This window comes from Chiloscyllium plagiosum, unplaced genomic scaffold (genome assembly GCF_037043375.1).
Source record: "Chiloscyllium plagiosum isolate Xiang-an unplaced genomic scaffold, Cpla_swu_hap1 HiC_scaffold_37, whole genome shotgun sequence".
NCBI classification, from domain to species: domain Eukaryota; kingdom Metazoa; phylum Chordata; class Chondrichthyes; order Orectolobiformes; family Hemiscylliidae; genus Chiloscyllium; species Chiloscyllium plagiosum.
Genome location: NW_028270175.1, coordinates 39,532,770 through 39,554,629, shown reverse-complemented (window position 1 = coordinate 39,554,629; position 21,860 = coordinate 39,532,770). Strand labels below are relative to the sequence as shown.

The 21,860-nt window shown below is 44.3% G+C and overlaps 1 protein-coding gene across 3 annotated transcripts in view; it reads left to right on the top strand.

The window, feature by feature from the left end:
• LOC122540197 (endothelin-converting enzyme 1-like) overlaps window positions 1–21,860 on the top strand; it is a 334,937-nt gene that overhangs the window by 159,980 nt on the left and 153,097 nt on the right. For 2 of the 3 annotated variants that reach the window (XM_043675566.2, XM_043675567.2), the window contains exon 2: window positions 11,103–11,186. In XM_043675566.2, the coding sequence (XP_043531501.2) occupies window positions 11,103–11,186 (84 nt within the window). Of the gene's footprint in view, window positions 1–10,589; window positions 11,187–21,860 lie in introns of those variants that run through there. The other variant, XM_043675564.2, reaches the window with a different exon arrangement.

Below are 21,860 nucleotides of genomic sequence, written 5' to 3'. Positions count from 1 at the left end.
GTGCAAACTCCACAAAGGGGTCACAAAGGTGATTGCAGGGAGAGCCTTCGGAAAAGGAGGTAAGAGAGAGAAAAAGATATTGGAGCACGTGTTATCTCCTGCTTGGGTTAGAAAAGTAGATCCCTTTTCAGGGCCAACCTAAACAGCTCCAGAGTCTATTGAGAGGGAGGTGGTGCCCAGTGGACGTTGTGTTTAGGAGCTGGGCTCTTCCCGGTGGGGACAGGCAAAGGGTCCAGAAAGAAAAGGTGAAAACTGCAGTTGGTGCTAAACTATAGATTTACAATAAGCCCCTTGTAAATCTCTGAAACTCTTTTGCTGCCTAATTTAGCAGCTGGATGTCAGTCTGTTAAATAGCCCATTGACTGAAGCTGACTGTGGTGGACTGAAGAAGGGGGCTGGATGAGTGAATTGTGAAATAGGATAGCTTCTAACTCTCTCGCAGCAAGTCTAGCACATACAATTAGCTTCCATCTTTTGCTTAACTTACAAACATGTTAATTGTATTGATCTCAGTTGATAGGTTTTATTCTAGAATTTGAATTTACTGACTTGATAGATCATAAGCTATGTTTTTGCACCTGTTAGAGTTGTACAACATGGAAATAGACCCATTGGTCCAGCTCATCCATGCCAACCAGGCGTCCTAATCTGATTTAGTCCCATTTACCAGCACCTGGCCCATATCCCTCTAAACCTTTCCTATTCATATACCCAACCAGATGCCTTTTAAATGTTGCAACTGTACCAGCCTCCTCTGGCAGCTCGTTCCATTCACACACCACCTTCTGCATGAAAAAGTGCCCCCTGAGTCCCTTTTATACTTTCCCCTCTCACCACCTTAAACCTATGCCATTTAGTTTTGGATCCCCCTACCCTGGGAAAAGACCTTAGCTATTCATCCTATCCATGCTCTTCAAACACACTTTGAAGGAAAATATCTCCGGTTGCTTTTTTTTAGATTAGATTAGATTAGATTACTTACAGTGTGGAAACAGGCCCTTCGGCCCAACAAGTCCACACCGACCCGCCGAAGCGCAACCCACCCAGACCCATTCCCCTACATTTACCCCTTCCCCTAACACTACGGGCAATTTAGCATGGGCAATACACCTAACCTGCACATTTTTGGACTGTGGGAGGAAACCGGAGCACCCGGAGGAAACCCACGCAGACACGGGGAGAACGTGCAAACTCCACACAGTCAGTCGCCTGAGGCGGGAATTGAACCCGGGTCTCTGGCGCTGTGAGGCAGCAGTGCTAACCACTGTGCCACCGTACCACCCCTTTTCTCGATATTCATCTCATAAAGTCAGGAAGTATGGGATACAGGAAGATTTGGCTATCTTGATTCATAATTGGTTGGCTGACAGAAGGCAGAGAGTGGTTGTAAATGGAAAGTATTCTGCCTGGAAGTCAGTGTTGAGTGGGGTCCCGCAGGGCTCTGTTCTTGGGCCTCTGTTCTTTTTAGTTTTTGTAAATGACTTGGATGAGGATGTTGAAGGGTGGCTTAGTAAATGTGCGGGTGACACAAAGGTTGGAGGTGTCATCGATAGTATAGAGGGCTACTGCAGGCTGTAGCACAACATAGACAGGATGCAGAGCTGGGCTGAGAAATGGCAGATGGAGTTCAACCTGGATAAATGCGAAGTGATGCTTTTTGGAAGGTTGAACTCGAATGCTGAATATAGGATTAAAGACAGGATTCTTGGCAGTGTGGAGGAACAGAGGTATCTTGGTGTTCAAGTGCATAGATCCCTCAAAGTTGCCACCCAAATGGATAAGGTTGTTAAGAAAGCATATGGTGTTTTGGCTTTCATTAACAGGGAGATCGAGTTTAAGCGCCGTGAGGTTTTGCTGCAGCTCTACAAGTCCCTGGTGAGACCACACTTTGAATATTGTGTCTAGTTCTGGTCGCCCTACTATAGGAAAGATACAGAGGCTTTGGAGAGGGTGCAAAGAAGGTTTACCAGGATGCTGCCTGGACTGGAGGGTTTGCCTTATGAAGAAAGGAAGAATAAGCTCAGACTTTTCTCTCTGGAGAGAAGGAGGAAGAGAGGAGACCTGATCGAGGTGTAGAAGATAATGAGAGGAATGGATAGTCAGTAGCCAGAGACTTTTCCCCAGGGCAGGATTGACTGGTATGAAAAGTCATAGTTTGAAGATATTAGGAGGAAGGTATAAAGGAAACATCAGAGGTAGGTTCTTTACGCAGAGAGTTGTGAATGCATGGAACGCGTTGCCAGCTGTGGTGGTGGAAGCGAAGTCATTGGGGATATTGAAGCGACTGCTGGACATGCACATGGATAGCAGTGAGTTGAGGGTTGTGTAGGTTAAGTTACTATATTTTAGATTAGGATTAAGTCTCGGCACAACATCGTGGGCCAAAGGGCCTGTTCTGTGCTGTACTTTTCTATATTCTATGATGTGATTTCTTGGAAATATTGTTTTGACACATTGTTTTAAAAAAGCATATTTCTGGCCCATAGCAAGAAAAATCACCTCACAGAACTGAAAATGTAAAACCCATTTACCTCCATTTTAGAATCAAATGACAATATTTTATAAACATTCATTTATATGTTACCTTTACCTCAGCCCAGCTGCTCGCTGTCAAAAGTTTAAAAAATGTGAGTGGTTTGCTGTCCAATCGATGTCTTAGTGACTCCTATATTTTGGAGAATACTTCCTGATGGGATGGGCAGGTTTCATCACATTGTTAACATTGTCTTGTCCAATTTTCAAGATTTGTTTATTTTTATCTTTTACAAAACAGGACCTGAACTGGTTTTTCTTTCTTTTCAAACAGCCAACACCTATCCAAATCTATTTTCAGAGCTGTCACATTAAGATGTCTGTGTCGATATGTGCAATCTTCTTGGAGATCCTCTCCACTTTAAGCCGGCAGTTAGTGGTGTCGATAGTAGTCATGATTCGGAGATGCCGGTGTTGGACTGGGGTGTACAAAGTTAAAAATCACACAACACCAGGTTATAGTCCAACAGGTTTAATTGGAAGCTCACTAGCTTTCGGAGCGTCGCTCCTTCATATAACCACCTGATGAAGGAGTGTCGCTCCGAAAGCTAGTGTTTCCAATTAAACCTGTTGGACTATAACCTGGTGTTTTGTGATTTTTAACTTTGTACACCCCAGTCCAACACCGGCATCTCCGAATCATGACATTAAGATGAGTCATGTTGAGCTGCAATGTCATTTATCTATTGATGGGTGTTATCTCTCAAATTGACAGAGACTGCTCAGTCCGTCTTAACTCGTTCACTCAGGACAATCCTAAAGTGTGGTTTTCCCCTGCCTCCCCCACTCCATCCTATTTCTCTTTCTTCAATGATTCCAAAGATTAGTTTTCATTATTTATTTATTCCACACTTTGACCAAACTCTGTGTAAAGAATTTCTTCCTGATTAGAGCTCTAAATTCACCCTTTATCATTTTGAGCCCATGGGCTTTGGTCCTACTCCCCCGGTTTAATTCACAGTAATACCCCATGTTTTTCTACACTTGCAGCATCAGTGTATCACAAGGTTATCAACTCTCAGCTAGCATTTCCTGCGCTGAAAATTTCCTCATTTCTCTTTAGCTGATGCTGACATTAGCTCCTATCTGCACCACCTCCAGAGTTTTACAAAGTGGTTCCTGGGTGACCAGAAGTGGAAACTCTCTATTCAAAGTATGTTTTGGTGAGAGCCTTAAGTGGTTTGATCATTATTTCCACTGACCCAAGTAAGCATCACTCTTCCCATTATGTAGTTGCACCTTTCACTAACTTTGTAGATTGCTATTTCACATTGGGTGGACTTGTACCAAGAAACACCTCTGGGCCACTTTTAGCTTCTCCAATTCACTCCACACGTTCAAATTGCCTTCTTATTTACTTATTATACCTTCAGTCTTCTATTGTCACATCCAGTTACTTATCTTGTCGAACTCCATTTGGTCACTTCTGAGACTGACAGTGTGGGGAGGCAGGTTCACTTATGTGGTTAGGGTCTGGCATGTACTATCCAACTGTGGGGGAGGCAGGTTCACTCAAGTCTTTGCAAAAAGAATTGGATGATTGCCTGAAAAGGAAGCTTCACATGGAGAAGGTGGGGAATGTGGGACGTGATGAGTTGCTCCTATGACAGGCCGGCACAGTCGCAATGGGCTGAATAGCCTCCCCCTGTGCAGTAACCATTCTGTGATTCTCTCCTTGAGCTTTCTGCCATTTCTTTATCTATTCCCAGCCTTTACCCGGATTTGCCAGAGCTTTACATTTATTTAATAGTCTCAGATTTGGAACATCATCGAGAGCTTTCAAAGACATTGAGGTGTAATACATAACAAGGCCTCCCCAGCTCCAACAGTTGGCACCTTCTGGCCTCTCTGGAGACCTGTGACCTTTGACACATTGAAAACTCCATCTGAATTGTGAGAATAGAGAGAAGGGCTGTCACTAAGTCTTGGTGTGTGGAAAGGCTGCAGGTAGCCAATGGATTGCGTTGCCGTAGGAACAGTGCTAGGTCTCATTCTGGTAGCCTCAGGGTCAAAGTACCAAAGGTTCTGGGCCATTGAATTTGGATTGGAGACAAATCTGATCCCAGTGAGGTTTGATTTCACATCACAGAGCTCAACCGTTTGCAAACCATTGTGATAGTTGGCCCAATAGAACAGGACATTCTCCCCTTCACTCCATAGCCAGGAACTGTCTATTTCACCTTTTTACCTCTGATCTAGTGTCAGGTTAAGAAACCCTCAAGATCAGAGTGGATCTGATCCATGTGGATTTGGTTTTGATGGTCCAATACCTCATGCCCTGTCTGTATTATCCCATAAAGAATGGACAATGAGACAACAGCTGACCTTAACCATCAGCATTATTTGTTGGCTTCTATGGTCTGATTTTATTGTGGAGGGTGTGATCATTCCAGCCCAGAGATTGATGGACAGCTGTGACAGAGAACGACCAGGTGTATAAAACCAGAAGGGATGCCAGACCCTAGGGAGGGGCTGACAATGGCTGGCGAGGGTGGTGGAGTTGGACTTTGGTGGGCAGATGGCATGTGAGTGCAATGATGCCCCTCTCCCGCCCTCCTTACTCATCCCTGAATGCATGCCACCCTTCCTTACCATCTTTATATCAGTTAGGCATCAAATCAATGGCCTGCCAGTTTGCCCACACTAGCCCTTGGCATGGGCAGTGTGGATCATCTGCTGGCTTGAAAGGGTTAACCCCGAAGTTTTGGAATAGCTCTAATCTATAACTGATCAGCTCCGGTTTGTTATTGGTTGTTAGCCAGTTCCACCAGAAAAGATCCTATCACAGCGAGATGCGAAACACAGGTGTCTCTTACAGTATCCAGGTCAGTCTGACTCTTGTGGTACAGCAGTAGAGTCTCTACCTCTAGGCCAGGAGGCACAGATTCAAGCCCCACCTGCTCCAGAGATTATAACATCTCTGAGTCGGTTAATTCTAGAATACCAATGGAACACAGGGACTGGGAGACTGTACCTCATTACCAGCTGTCACATCAGAGGCGCAGGGGAGATGTTTCAGATCTACTGTGGAACTAATCTTACCTGCAACATTCAGCAATTTGTGAATTGGTGCAAGTTTTGTATTTGAACATTCAAGTCCACGTTTTAGCAAATCACAGGCAAATGCATTACAAGAAGAGGGATTTTCTTTTTCCTTCAAAAATATCCTTACTTCTTAAACATGTGTAAAATGATGTACTGCAGTAATTCAAACTGGACATCACCAAGATTGGTTCTTGGCATGGGCACCAAGATGAAGTTCAGTTATTCTTGTGTAGCATTTGGCGCTCTGAGGTGCCTCAGTGTAATTTCAACTCCACACAACATTCACAATAAACATCCCATGACAAAGAAACAGCTACTGGATATTTTACAAAGTTTGCAGTCCCTCTGTCTACACTATAGCAGGTGGATCTTAGACAGTGGCCACCTTTTTTTGTTCTGACTCATCTCGACTCATAAGGTTAGCTTGCTCTCTCTCCATGGATGCTGCCTGACCCGCTGCGATCTCCAGCACATTTTCTTTTCAGTTCAGATTCCAGCATCTACAGTAACTTTCTCCTCCCTCCCTTTCTACATTACCCCTGCTGCCCCAAGCCTCTGTTTTCCCCACAGCGACACGATCCCAAATCTTGGAATGTGTCCATCCGCTCACAAGAGGTGTCTGTGCCCTGGAAGGCCCGTAGGTTTGATTGAGATTAAAAAGAGCCTTTCACCAGACTACCAGAGCCAGTCTTTCTTCAGCTTAACACTGACTAATGGTGAAACTGTGTTGTGTGCCTGATACTTTCTCTTTTCTGTGTGCTGTTCACCAGGCCTGGGTATGGTTATTGAGAACAAGAAACTAAACTGAAGAAGGGTCACTTGGCCTGAAACATCCACTCTATTTTCTCTCTCCACACACCTGAGTTTCTCCAGTAATTTCTGTTTTAGACTTCCACCATCCACAGTTCTTTGCTTTGTTTCAACTGAACTGAACATTAACTGGAAACTTTCGCTGCAAACATTTCAAAAGTATTTCTCAATAAAGTGCCTATTAGATGTAGAGACGTGTTGTCTCTGCAAATGTCCAAGGTATGAAACACAGTAATCTGCTCGAGGTGTTTTTTTGTCGGTCTGCTCTCAATATGTGCCTCCAGAGCAAGTGGGACTTGAACCTGGATGTGCTGGGTCAGAGGTAGGGGCACTACCATTGCACCATGACAGTCCTAGCAACATGCTGAAGTGAAACCTCAATTAAATCAGCACATACAATGAACACACCGTATGGGATGGGCAGCACAAAGAGTAAACAGAAGTTAAACCATTTAAATTAAGTATTCTCCTCATAAGCCTTCCATTATCAAAGAATTGCAACCTCCTCTGGGTTTCAAAAGCTGCCAATTCTACTGATGTTCGCAATCTTGAAGGAAGAAACATTTCCCTGAAGAGTCAGCTGTAAATCCGTAGAGTCACCTCTAACCCATTCAAACTCTCATGAGTGGAGGTCAAGTCTGGTCTCACAGGATAGTGCCTTCATCTGTGGTGTCAGTCCAGTGAACCTTCATTGCACTCCCTCGAGAATATGCAGATACTGCACATCCTTCCTTTTGTACAGTTTGTGTCTCCTTCCCTGTTACAGCAGACATGGTTTTGTCAAGGTGCTATAGAGTTGCAGCAATAGTCCTTTATTCTTAGGGATTAGAGGAAAGCATTGACTTTTCAAATTGCTTGTTCCATCTACAGGTTCATTGTCTGGGCATGGGGGAGTTTTGGCTCCTCTGCCTTTTTTTCCATTTGTGGAATGTGGACATCACAGTCTTGAGCATGTGCAGTGCCTTGGGATGCAAAAGATGCTACCCAAACGCAAGTATTTCTTGCTCTACCTAGCATGGGGAGTACCAGAGAATAAGCTCAGAATTGTGAAGTCTCTATCTAAGCCCACCCCACATCACCTCAAGCCCGCTGTACAGGTTTGTATCCTATGCTCTGCTGTGTGAACCCCTAAGTTCCACTGCACAAGTCCAGGAGCTGTCTCACAAATAGGAAATCACTTCCTGAGCTCCTTTCTTTCTATATCACTTTGCTCTTTCAAGAGCCATCTCAAGTCTCTCTCTTTGACTATAGCGGGTTCCTCCTAACCAGTGCCTTATGAAGTCTGGGTTAGAAAGACTGTTATTCTGAAATCTTCTTTTGCTACTTTTCTAACTTGTTGCTGAACTTCTTATTTCCTTAGTTTTCTTATTTTTTTTCCCTCAGAGTTTGTACTTAAGAATCTGTACCCAGGTACTGAAGGTGGAGCTGTAAGTGGTGACTTGTCGACTTTCCACTGTATTCCTGAGTACGTTTGACAATAAAACTAATTCAAAGTCTAATTGTTCAAGTCTACCAGGACTAAAATGTTTACAATCTAAAAGATGCATTGCAAGTGTAAAGCTGTTTTAATATTGAAGTCTATACTTTCTGATGAACAGAAAATTTAGTGCTCAGGTTGCCTGCTTTAAAATAGATGGGTTACTGATCAGGGCCTATCAATAAAACACAAGAGCAAGATGGTTATGTTGAAACCATATCAAACGCTGATGAGGCATAGCCAGAGTACTGCATCCAGTACATAATAGGCAGGATATGAATACATTAGAGAGGGGGCAGAGGACATTTTACTCGGATGCTGCCTGTAGGCTGCAAAGTCTGCGATGTGAGGAATAATTGGATAGACTGGGGGTTATCTTCCTTGAAGCAGTGAATATTGAGAGAGGGCCCGATAGAGGTGTATAAGACTGACTTAAATTGGTCGAGTGGATATTAAGGCACTTTTCCCCACTATTAGAGGGATCAGTAACCAGGGGATATAGATGTAATGTAAGAGGTAGAAGGCTCAGAGAAGAGTAAGTGAAAAAGATTTCTCCTCAAGACGGTGTCATGAACTCACTGCCTGACAGGGTTGGTTGACTCAGAAACTCTCACAACACTTAAGCCTTCACCTACATTGCCATAGCCTCCAGGGCAAGAGCTGGAAAATGGGTTTAGTACAGTCAGATCTTTGGTGCAGGCCCGATAGACCAAATGGCCCTGTTCTGTGCTGTAAATGTCAACGAGTCTTGTTAAACCGGCCTCCTTTAATTAGATTAGATTAGATTAGATTCACTACAATATGGAAACAGGCCCTTTAGCCCAACAAGTCCACACCGACTCTCTGAAGATTAACCCATCCAGACCCATTCCCCTACCCTATATTTACCCCTTGACTAATGTACCTAACACAATGGGCAATTTAGCATGGCCAATTCACCTGACCTGCACATCTTTGGATTAGATTACATTACATTACATTACAGTGTGGAAACAGGCCCTTCGGCCCAACAAGTCCACACCAACCCGCCGAAGCGTAACCCACCCATACCCCTACATTTACCCCTTATCTAACACTACGGGCAATTTAGTATGGCCAATTCACCTGACCTGCACATCTTTGGACTGTGGGAAGAAACCGGAGCACCCGGAGGAAACCCACGTAGACACGGAGAGAACGTGCAAACTCCACACAGTCAGTCGCCTGAGGCGGGAATTGAACCCGGGTCTCTGGTGCTGTGAGGCAGCAGTGCTAACCACTGTGCCACCGTGCCGCCCCATTAATATAATGTTTACTGTCATCTAGCCCCTTTATTTTACTGGCTGTTTACTGGATCATGTTAGACCAGTATATTAATCCCATGTGGCTGGTTGTGAACCTTATTGGATGCACCTAACTGGATTTCTGAGCAGTAAAGTATAGAGCAGTGAACATATCGTCTGGCTTTTAGATCTGCTCCTACACGTGCCAACCTTTGTGTTTATTTGGTAAAATGGGAAACCAAAAGCAGAGCGTGAGTGTTTGGTAAAGCTTGAGTGCAAACACTCCTTTGGTGACTGAATAGTTGGAAATGTGCGTGTAAATAGACACACTTGACTTACTGAGAACGAAATGTGCTTCCTTTTAAGTTTAGAGCCAAACCTGAATTGGTAAATTAGAGGTGAGTTTGAGACTAATCTATCTCACAATATTGTAGCGGTGTACAATTTCATGGCATTGTTATCTTTCTTTATTGAGCTCCCAGGTAAACAGCAAATACTTGCATTTATATAGCAAAAACTGTGAGCATTACCTTTGTAGTTAGGCACTTTCAAATAGGTAATTGTGATCACAAGCAAAGCACCACAGGCAAAGAGACGTGGGGTGTCAGTGTCAGACACACCATTCTCATCCACAAGTTATACCATGGAATCGTTTAGAATCGTACAATCCCAACAGCGCAGATAGAGATCATTCGGTCCATTGAGTCTGCACTGACCCTCCAAAGAGCATCCCACTCAGACCCAAGGAGCAGGATTGAGACCACATTAGTGTGCTGCAGGAGACAGCAGAAACTCATGTTCACAGTGATGGATGACTGCAGGTTGCGATCTGAACTGATAATAAAAGTGTTCAAGGTTTTCAAGTCAACTGAGTCAACCATCCTCCTTACAAATTACAAGACAGCACACTACCTCAGCATGTTAATAGCCAGTGTGGCAATATCTGTTGAGGGAAATCAGCGTTAATGTTTTGGGTCAAGTGACCCTTCCTAGGAACTTCTGAGGAAGGGTCACTCAATCCAAAATGTTAACTCTATTTTTCTCTCCACAGATGCTGCTGAGCTTTTCCAGCATTTTCTGTTCTTGTTTCTGATTTACAGTATCCACAGTTCCTTCAGTTCTTAAACAGCAAGTGCCCTGGATTCTGCTGCTCCACTGTGTTGGCACAGTCTATTAGGGTATGGCATTAATGGGAATATAGGGTGAAAATTCAGTCGGTGAGAGTGCACAGCTGCAGCTCTGCACTCAGAGAGGAAACTCTTCCTCCTGAGAGGCAGACAGGTCCCTGAAAGGGTTAAGACGGAGTTTTTGATTCACCTGGCCAGCTGTTTGGTGAGTCAGATCTGACCGCGATAACTCCAACCATTCTGAGTGCAGCAGGGAAGTTAAAGCACTTGGGGAATGTAGTAACAAGCTCCTCCCCCTGTCCAACCACTCTGGGGTAACAGCAGCAACGACAACATTTGTAAAGTAACAAAAGACTCTTGACAAACGAGTGAGCTCTTGTGTGCGATTTGTATCAGGACAGGATATTTACTTTCCCAAGATCTTTGAGAGCTGCCCATGTGGGAATGTAGGAACAAGGAAGTGTCGGGTTTTTTTTTAAGAAAGCTAACCTTTGTGTTTTAAGCTGGTGTTTTCGATGCTGAGGCACTTTTCGCAAATCACATTGTGAAATACTACAAAAGGAATCTTAAAGTGTTCCTGCTTCGAGAGGTGCATTCAGTCGAATTCGCTGCAGCAGAGGTCAGTCAGTCCCAAAAGGAAAGCGTTAGTAACTTCAGGAAGCTTTTTCTCCCCACCTCAAAGGAATACTTGTGTTCAGGTGTGATGAGGCACACCAACGGTGTTTGAGAAGTGGTTTCTGCAGGTTTTGTGGGGTCACTGTATCCTGACCCAGCACATGGCAGGCCCACAGGGTGACTCTAACAGAGATGGAAACACTCAGAGAGTCTGTTGTCCATTTGGCTCTTCAGATGTCGACCTACAAACGAGCTACCTTTGACGAGGATGACCTGATCGACTCCACTGTTGACGAAGTGTACCCAGAGGGCCACCAGGTAGGACATTGAAAATCTATCCTCTTTTTTTGTCAAAATGCATGTTCTGCCCCACTTTTCAATTGCTGCATCCTTGCTCTTCCCAAACGCTGAGCTTACTCCCGTTCAGACTGACGTCATTAATGCTTTTTTGCCAAAATGTATCACCTCTCGTGTACATTGGAAACTTTTAAAGCCCTTTAACATATTTTATTTCAAGCTTCCCTCAAGCTCCTCATTTCTTTGGCTTTTCTGTATTCATAGAGTCATACAGTAAGGAAACAGATTCTTCGCTCCAACCAGTCCATGTTCCCAAATTAAACTAGTCTCACTTGCCTGCATTTGGCCCATATCCCTCCTAACCTTTCCTATTTGTTTACATATCCAAATGTCTTTTAAATGTTGTAATTGCTGGTGGACTACTCTACTGTTATGTTTATCCCTTTGCATTGCTTCTATTTTGTCCATCCATGTTATCCTTCCCACGCCGTACAGACTGGGGACACATAGGCATCCAGTCAGTACCATTGTGCGTTTTGCTTTAATCAATTCATGTGCTGTTGGGCTTCCCTGGCAAGGTTGGCACTTCATGCCCATTCTCATTTACCCCTGAATGAGAGAATAGTGCTGAGCCACCTTCTTGAATGCAACTGATTGATTTTGCCCACTTCAGAGGACAGTTAATTGTCAGCCACATTGCTCAGGGTCTGGAGTCACATGTAGACCAGATAAAGATGGCAGATTTGCCACCTTTTAAGGTATTGGTGAACTGGTTTGCTTCATTGCTGAAGTCAAGATTTATCTAATGAAGTCAGTATAAATTCCCCAGCTGCTGTGCTGGGATTTGAACTTGAGTTCCCAGAGCATTAGTTCACACCAGTGACAATACTCATCTACCAACCCCTGAGAAAAAGAGCAGGAAATGACATCACCACAGGAGATGACATCACCAACCCAAAGAAACCCAAACATATAAATAGAAAGCAGGAATCAGCAGCAGTGCTTCACCAGGAGGCCCACTGAAGATGTTACCTAGTAGGGTGACGAAATGTCTGGAAATGAACCTTCCAGCTCGGTGAGCAAACCTCCATTCAGAACCGCAACCTGAGCTACAAATCTCAAAACTGACTAATTCCACTGTGACACCACACCTTGTAAACGTGACTTTGCAAGACATTTGAGTAGCATTTCCAACTATTGCCACCCCCTGCGCTGGTGATTGCATCAGCTCGACTGAAGACATTCTAATGTTGGCCTTGCTAGTGACATCACCATCACAGGAAGAAAAATAATAGTTTCAGCAAACCCTCCTCAATCCAACCAAGCTCAGTCAGTGGTCAGCCTGAGGGCAAATCTCAGTATGGCAAACGTTCCTTGGAGCGTCGGAGGCTGAGGGATGACCTTATAGAGGTTTATAAAATCATGTAGATAGGATAAATAGACAAGGTCTTTTCCCCGGGATGGGAGAGTCCAAAACTAAAAGGTATAGTTTAGGGTGAGGGGGAAAGATTTAAAAGGGACGTTAAGGGCAACTTTTTCATGCAAATGGTGGTGTATGTATGGAATGAGCTGCCAGAGGAAATGGTGGAAGCTGGGACAATTACAACATTTAAAAGGCATCTGGATGGGTAATTGAATATGAAGGATTCAGAGGGATGTGGACCAGATGTGGCAAATGGAACTAGATTAGGTTGGGATATCTGGTCGGCATGGGTGAGTTGGACCAAAGGATCAGTTTCTGTGCTGTACATCTCTATGACTGTATGTACAGCTGAGTGCAAACCTGAGAGTTTGGAAGGTAAGGAATCTGCTAAAATGAAGGAAGACGATATTTGTGTACTTTTCTACTCTTCTGTAGGAATTGGTTCTTTCTCTTGCTATTTTGTGGTAAGTGATTAAGGCTTGTTCTCCTCTTCAGTTTCATCATTGTATATAAATAGGTGGTACAGGTAATAAATATGTAATTAACCTTATAACTAAAACAGGTGTGTCACGTCTACAGCATGTGGGAGTCGCTGGATACTATTGTACTCCAGGACAAACACATTGGCAATCAGTGTTTGTGGCGCAAGAAACTTTGGCTCAGAGATGGAATCGGAAGCCAAGCTATAAAGGGCACCACAGCAAATGAGGAAAGGGGATTAGTTATCTTGATGTTTTGCACTGGGACAGTTACACCACTTTAGATAGGATCTTCTGATTGGTAAGTGTTCAGGGACAGGTGAGTATGACTGAGAGTGAGCCAGGTAAAGGGACCCAGAGGGCAGGAGTATAGGAGCCACAGTCTCTGCATTTGGCCAGTCAGTTTGAAGTTCCCGAAGCCTGAGAGTCAAGGTTGCCAGATTAATGAACACGTGTCCATGGTGCTGTGGTACAGGAGGATGTTGAAGTGGGAGAGCGGAAAGCAATGTAATAGTAGTTGGGGATGGTATAGTGAGGAGAGTTGGCACTGTTCTCTGCAACAAAGAATGCAAGTCACATGTCCGGTACCAGAGTCCAGGACATCTCCTCAGAGCTGGAGCAGGACCTGCATTGGGAAGTGGAGGATCCACTGTAATGGTCCTTGTATATACCAATGGCATAGGACGAACTAGGAAAATGTTAGGGAAAGCATTAAACCAAAGGAAAAAGAATGGAATTGAACAAAGACAATTGTGTGAATGGTCAGGCTAGACCCCCGCAGAGAATAACCAAAAGGGTATAAGGCAAAGCTAGCTAGGAATGTAAAAATAGACAGCAAGAGTTTCTACAGATATTTTGAAATGAAACAAATAAGTAAAGTGATTGTTAGTGCTCCAGAGAGTTAGAATGGGGAAACAGCAGATTAAATGAGTAAAATAGTTTGCTCTGGTTGCCAGTAATTTGCCAGTAATTTCAGGAAGAGCTGTAAACCAGGGAGGAGGAAGAGAGAGAGGAGTTCAGTATAATGATATTCAGTGATACTGAGCAAACTGTCAGAGCTGCAGACTGATGAGTTTCTGAATCCAAATAGATTTCATATTAGGTCTTAGGTAGTGGGTACATTAACATAGATTTTCCAGGATTCCCTAGATTCTAGAAAGATTCGATATGATTGGAAAATGGCAAAAATAACACCGTTATTCGAGAAGGGAGGGAGGCAGGAAACAGGAACTTTTAGGCCAGTTAGCATGGTGTATGTCATGGGAAGGTGTTTGAGACAATCTAATAATAGCCAGGCACTTAGGATAAAAAAAACAAGGTGGTTGGAAAAAGTCAGCATAGTTTTGTTAAAAGAAAATGACGTTTAAAAATTTACAGTGGTCCATGAAGGAACAATATGCCTTGTGGATAAAGAGGAGTCTGTAGGCATATTGTACTTGGATTTCCAGAAAGCATTTGATAATGTGCCACATCAAAGGTTTTGTGGAAAATAAATATTCATGATGTAGTGGGTAGCATATTGGCATGGATTGAAAATTCCAAAACAGAAATTGCTGGAAAAGCTCAGCAGGTCTGGCAGCATCTGTGAAGAGAAATCAGAGTTAATGTTTTAGATCCAGTAACCCTTCCTTAGAACAAATAGAAGATTGCCTGGCTAACAGAAAACAGAGAGGAAGGTTAATTATCTGGTTAGCAGAATGTGACTGGATTCCATTCCGGAGCTTTGATATTTTATAATTTACAACAACTTATTTCAATGACGGGAGAATACATGGTTACTAACTCCGCAGATGCTTCAAAAATAGATACGAAAGTATGTTGTGAAGAAGTCATAAGGAGTTTCATAGAATCCTTCAGTGTGGAAATAGGCCATTCAGCCCACACCAGCCCTCAGAAGGGCATCCCACCCAGACCCAATCCCGTCCCTGTAACCCTGCATTTCCCATGGCTAATCCACCTAGACACAATGGAACATTTAGCATAGCCAGTCCATCTAACCTGTACATCTTTGGACTGTGGGAGGAAACCGACACAGAAACAGGGAGAATTTGAAAATGCCACACAGACAATTACCCAGGGGTTGAATCGAACCCAGGTCCCTGGCATTGGGAGACAGCAGTGCTAACCACTGAGCTACATGCCACACAGTTTGCAGAAATACATAGATAAGTCGAATGGGCAAAAATCTGCCAGATGGATTATAATCTGGGAAAACAAGACTCTTCTTTTACTTTGACAGAAAGAATGTAAAAAACAGAGTATTACTTAAAAGTGGGAAAAAAACTCCAGAATTCTGAAGTCCCAAGGGATCAAGATGTTCTAGTAAATGAGTCACAAGAAGCCTGCAATCATATGGGCTAATTGGATTCTCTTCATTAGTACAAGAGAAATTAAACTAGAGAACTTAAAAATGTGCTTCAGTTCTACAGGAACTGAAATATCAAATACTGTGTGCAGTGTTGGTCTCCTTATTTAAGGGAGGGTGTAAGTGCATTGGGAGTGGTTCAGAAGACGTTTACCAAATTGAGACCTGCAGTTGTTGGCGGCATGGTGGCTCAGTGGCTAACACTGCTGCCTCATAGCACCAGGGATCTGGGTTCAATGCTACCCTTGGGTGATTGTCTGTGTGGAGTTTGCCTGTTCTCCCTGTGTCTGCATTGATTTCCTCCCACAATCCAAAGAAGTGCAGGTTAGGTGACTTGGCCGTGGGAAATGCAGGCTAATAAGGTGGAGGGGTCGGTCATTGGTGTGGACCTGATGGGCTGAATGGCTGGTTTCCACACTGTAGGGATTGTATGAATTAGTGGGTTATCTTAATGAGGATGGAATGAGCAGGCTGGGCTTCCTCCCACTGGAGTTGAGAAGAGAGAATGGAGACCTGATTGAAGTGAATGGTCTTGACAAGATGGATGTGAAAAGGTTGTTTCTCCTTGAGCTGGAGTCTATCAATCAATAGGAGGTGCTATTTTGAAATGAGAGGCTTTAAGATTGAGATGAGGAGAAATCTTCGTTCTGAAATGATTGTGTGAATTTGGAACTTGCTTGCAACTTTTTTCAGACAAGTGAATCAAATCTATTGGGGGATAAGGTGGAAGTCAAAATACAAACAGATTAGCCATGACCTTCCTGACCAGCAGGGCAGGCTCAGGGTTTCATCTGTGTGTGTATAACATTCTCAGTGACTGGATGTGGAACAGGAGATTTTCAATGTGGGGTCATGGTGTTCGGCAGCTGTAGGTTTCGGGCTGCAGAAAGAGTTTGATTTCGGTGGTAATGAAGGCGGTCCAGTCGTATCATTTGGAAACCAGCTGGCTTGTAATTCTGGTCTGCTTGCCGCAACAAACATGGCAGTAATGTCACCGGCACGATAATCCAGAGGCCCAGGCTATGGGTCATGCATTCAAATCCCACCACCGCCATTGATAGAATTTGAATTCACTTAATAAATCTGGAATTGGAGACTCACCTCCATAATGATGACTGCGAAAGTATGGGTCATCTTCTAAAGGTCTCTGGTTCATTAGGTTTAGTGTACTGTGTTCTTTTACAGGCGAGAGTTTACAATGTGATTTCAGTGGGAGCAAGAGATTTAAATGCTTTCAGTTCACGGCACAAAGTCCAAATGAATCCCCTAACATTTCCTTTCCATTCTCTGGTGAGAGGAATTGGTGACGTGTTTCCCAAGGTGATTTTCCTTCACTGACCCCCCCCCGCCCTCCATTTCCTGCTACAAGGCTTCACGCCTGAATGTTAATGGAAGTTATCCTCACCATTTTTGACATCAAACCAAATGGTCAGCCATCTTGGTGGCTGCCCTTGTTGGAATCGGAGGTTTGTTAACGCGCAAGGAATCCCTGAAGCTCTCACCTTTCATCTTACATTTCCCCCCCCCCCCCCCCCCCCATTACTTCCCTCCCAGCAGGAGCACAGTTCCATGGCACAGGGCCTCAAAGAATGAGGCCGTGCCACGTGACTGACCCTAGACTTTGCGTGTCGACCCACTGTGTGGCATCGTAACCCTGCTGAATCCTGTCCTTATCGAGGCCCGAGTTTTCTCCAGCAGGGACCATTGATTAAAGTTCAGGACAGGGAACCTGGACAGGAAGGTGCCTTGGGCAAAGACCGATTGTTTCAGCAGCTTTGCAATGATCCTTAGGTATGGCACAAACCAGGAATTGCTCCTGGGGATGTTCAACTCACCATCCCTTAGCACGAAAACTTTCTGCAGGTCATAAAGTACACTTTATAACTTAATAGATTGCACTTTTGTTTTAAGAGGCTGGATTTGAATCAGTGATACCATTAAAACATTCTTTGAACACAAGGTATGTCCCACTGGAGATGGCAAACAAGGGAGATGCTTTTCACCAGACAACATAAAACCTCCGACTATTAGTGACCAGTACGAGAGATGCTGAATTTTCTGTATGGATTCACGTCTTTTGGGAATACAGCATGGCACACATTATAGTGCGATCAAATCTCAAGGCTCTGAGGTAATTTGCTCGAGGAGTGGACACAAGGATAATATCGAAGGGTTGAGCCAGTTCCATAGCAACATCAGAAAGGAGTAAAATAAATCTAAATTGAAATAAATTGAAATCAATAAAATAAATCCTGGCAGGGCAGGCAGTAGTTGTTGGACTTGAAATGAACTCCGTTGAGTATGGAAGGGCAGTGGAGTGCCTCGTGAAAAGCTGAGCTGCTCCTTCTTGAACCTGCGTTGAGATTAACTTGTCTTCATCGGAAAAGTGAGGAAGGCCAAGGAGAGGGGAATCCAGGCGTGAGTGGGGCTGGGAATTCAACAGACCTGAAGCTGGGCCTCGTACTGGAACAGAGAGATTTGTTGAAAAAGGGTTAATATAGAGGATTTCCAGAAGCATGGACTGTGATGTCATTTGGATTAGAAGACAGAGCAGATTAAAATCCCCAAGAGGTGAGACGTAACACCTGGTCTCTGTAATAATGTCCATCAGATGACTGGAACCTGGAACGAGTTGGTAACACACAATGAATTACATCTTGGTATCGACAACAGGCTCTTCTAGTTAGACCAAGAATGGTTATCCACTACTGCACTAGACCAACAGGCCCTGGAGGTTTCTACACTTGAAGAGGGTGTTCAGTAACTCTGAATGTGAGCAGCAGCTCCTACAGTGCTGTGAGCTAGCCCTGACTAACAGCAGTGGTCAGCATTAACTGGAGGTCACTCGGTCTATGTCTAGTCACCCCGTTGCAGGAGGGATAGCATCATGACCAGACGAGATCTCTGGAAGGGGCGATTGGGCCTTTGGACAGTGTGAAGTGGGAGGTGGAAGGACAGCTGTAGCAGCTGTGGGTGGGCAGCATGTATGGGACTGACTAGAGACTGGACTACGACATTACGGAGGGAATAGTCCCTCAGAATGCTGTTATGTGAAGATACTTGATTGAAGTGAGAGGTTGTAAAGAACTTAATTGGAAGGGATGGCAAGATGGGCTTTCCTCTCTGACTGCTCAAAGTAGGCAGTTGTTTTCAGGAGTGTTTTTCTTTTCCTTGTGTGTCCCAGATGATCCTAAAGGGAGCGACGTTTGGTTCAGTTGGAGGAAGAGACAATACATGGAGCAATGATCACCTGATGCCAAGCGCAAACTGCACTATGCACAGGCACGTTGGCAAACTGAGCTAAAGGCAGACTGAGGAGACACGTTGTTAGAAGGAAGCAAAATGGTTTAATGCTAGCATGAGACTCTGACAGCTGAAGATAGTGCGCCAGAGGGACAAGATAGGATGCAGGAACAAGGTCACAGGGGGGGCAACGTTGGGAGGTGCTATTATCGCTATTAATCCAGAGACCCAGGTAATGTTCTGGGGACTAGGGTTCAAATTCTGCCATCGCAGATGGGGGGAGTTTGAGTTCAGTAAAAATCTGGAATTACGAGTCTACTGATGACCGTTGTTGATTGTTGGAAAAGCCCATCTGGGTCTCTGATGTTCTCTCAGGATGGAAACTGCCATCCTTACCTGGTCTGGCCTATGTGTGACTCCAGACCCACAGCAAAGTGGTTGACTCTTAATTGTCCTTTGCATAATTAGGGATGGGCAATAAATGCTGACCCAGCCAGCGGTGCCCGTATCCCATGAATGAATAAAGCAAAAAAGTGAGGAGCACAGGCTTTTCTGGTTAGCAGCAAGCTGCGGCAGTTCAAGAACTCACTGGAGTTTAGAAGAACGAGAGGTGGCTTGATTGAAATTCTTAGGGCACTTTACAGGTTCAATCCAGAAAGGTCATTTCCCCATGTGGGATAGAGTGGGACTAGAGGGCATCACCTCAGAATGAGGGATCACCCTTTTTAAGCCAGAGATGAGGAGGAATTGCTTCTCTCAGAAGATTGTAATGCTGTGGAATGCTGTATTGGAGAGGGATGTTGAGGCTGGGTCCTTAAGAATATTCAAGGCTGAGATAGATTTTTAGTCAAGAAGGAAATCGAGGATTGCGTTGGGGTGGGGTGGGGAGAGAGCAGGAAATTGGAGTTGAGGATTATCAGATTTCATTGAATAGCAGAGCAGACTCGATGGGCTGAATGGCCTGCTTCTGTTCATGTGTCCAATGGAAGCAGAGCAACACCAGTTCTGCTCAAGCCAAGGATTTCATACCCAAGTCTCCTTTCAGTTTTTTTTTTAATTGCTGTTCAGAATTCCAGGCAAACCCATAGCCACAGCCCTATAATTGTTCAATTGTAAATATGTTTAACATGATTTAATAGCATGCTGATTGTGATTCAGTGGTGACACACTCTCCTCTACATTACAAAAGCACACATTAAGTTCCAGTCCAGTGATGTGAGCACCGCACTGCATCCACTTTGTCACTTCAAATATTTGCCTGGTCGAGCGGACCTTCAGTTCCCCATAGCAACATCTTGACCAATCAAAGTTGGCATTCCTGGTGTGAATTTAAACAAAAACTTGGCAGTTAACTATTCCCTGCTGCATTCTCCAAGGCAATGCCTCGACCAATCAGAGTCCAATTTCCAAGCAACCAGCATCCTCTTCTGAAGCAACATCAGATAGAAATTGTTGGTCTCTTTCGGATTTTGCATTCTTGCGATTCTGTCCTGATGAAAGCAGATGGAAACCTTCAAGAGCATGTGCCTTTTCTCAGCAATGCTCAGATTGACACCTCAGTGCACTATTGAATGCCACACAGTTAGGAGAGTCAGCTGTCGGATGAGATTTCAAACTGAGAAACCCCCTGTAGCCTGTTTTATGACACTTGGTAACTTGGTGAAACAAAGTTACTAAAAATAAAACACATGAGCTGTGCGTCATCATCTTGTTTGTGGGATGATACTGTGCCCAGCTGGGCTGCTGGAATTATGTGACTGCCCTTGAGAAGTACTTTTGCTATGAACTGCTTTGGGATGATCTGAGAAGATCCCCTACCCCTTTGCCCTGTCCTTTTGCCGTGCAACACTGCAGCTGACACTGAGTGCAGTGCACGCAGAGTGCAACCCTGTCGGAGGTGTTCAGCCTATGAATGTGAGTGGTCTCTGTGCCCCTGCCCGGCACTTTGATAACCTCCACTCGCCATTTCTCACATTGCCACCGTCTGGGAGCCAAGCTGAGCAATGCGATGAGGCAAAGGGTGTCCTCTGAGGGTCTTCAAATATTGGAACTCTCTACCAGCAAAAGGGGTGGGTGCTGAGTCCTTGACTGTTTTAAGACAGAGGGTAGATAGATTCTTGTTCAGTGAAGGGGTGACAGGCCATTGGGGGGGATTTGAGGTTACAATCAGATCAGCCACAATTTAAACAAATTGCAGACCAGAGGGAGCAAGTGGCCTAATACTGCTCCTTGTTCATAGGCTCATGCACAGTGGCTGCCTCCAAAAGACCACTGGTTATATTTTAGTAGGCAATATCGGCTTTCGGAGATCTCAAGTGTGTGAAAGGTGGTAAGACTTTTATAGATTTTACTAGGTGCACCATAGAAAGCATCCTATCTGGATGCATCACCGCCTGGTACGGCAACTTCTCTTCCCAAAACTGCAAGAAATTACAGAGTTGTAAACAGAGCCCAGTCCATCATGAAAACCAGTCTTCCATCTATTGACTCCATCTATACTTCCCACTGCCTTGGAAAGTAGCCAACATCAAAGACCCCCCCCCTCAAACTCTTCCAATGGGCAAAGGATACAATAGTTTGAAAACAGGTACCAACAGATTTAAGAACATCTTCCCTGCTGTATTCAGACTTGTGAGTGGACCTCTCATATATTAGAGTTGGTCTTTCTCTGCATCTTCTCTGTGGCTGTAACAGTATCAAAACCGAAATAACTGTGGATGCTGGAAATCAGGAACAAAAACAGACTTTGCTGGAAAAACTCAGCAGGTCTGGCAGCATCTGTGGAGAGAAATCAGAGTTAACATTTCGGGTCCAGTGACCCTGCTTCAGAATTGTAGCACTGTATTCTATTCTATTACCCTGATGGACTTATGTAAGGTAATGATTTGCCTTGGATGAACGCAAACAATACTTTTCACTGCATCTCAGTATGTGTGACAATAATAAAACCAAATGGAAGAATGGAACAAATTTCTTGTGTGTTTCCCTCACTATTGTTGCATCCTTAAAGACCTTTCCAGATTGCTTTTTCATGGAAGGATGATCTGAAAGAAGCCTTCATTTGGTTTAAAAAAAAAGAAATAAGCAGGGTGAGCCTTGAAACAATGTTGACATGAACCCCCCCCCCCCGTTACTGCTTCCAAACCCACCTGTCCCCCCCCGATGGGAGGGGGAGAGGGTGGAGA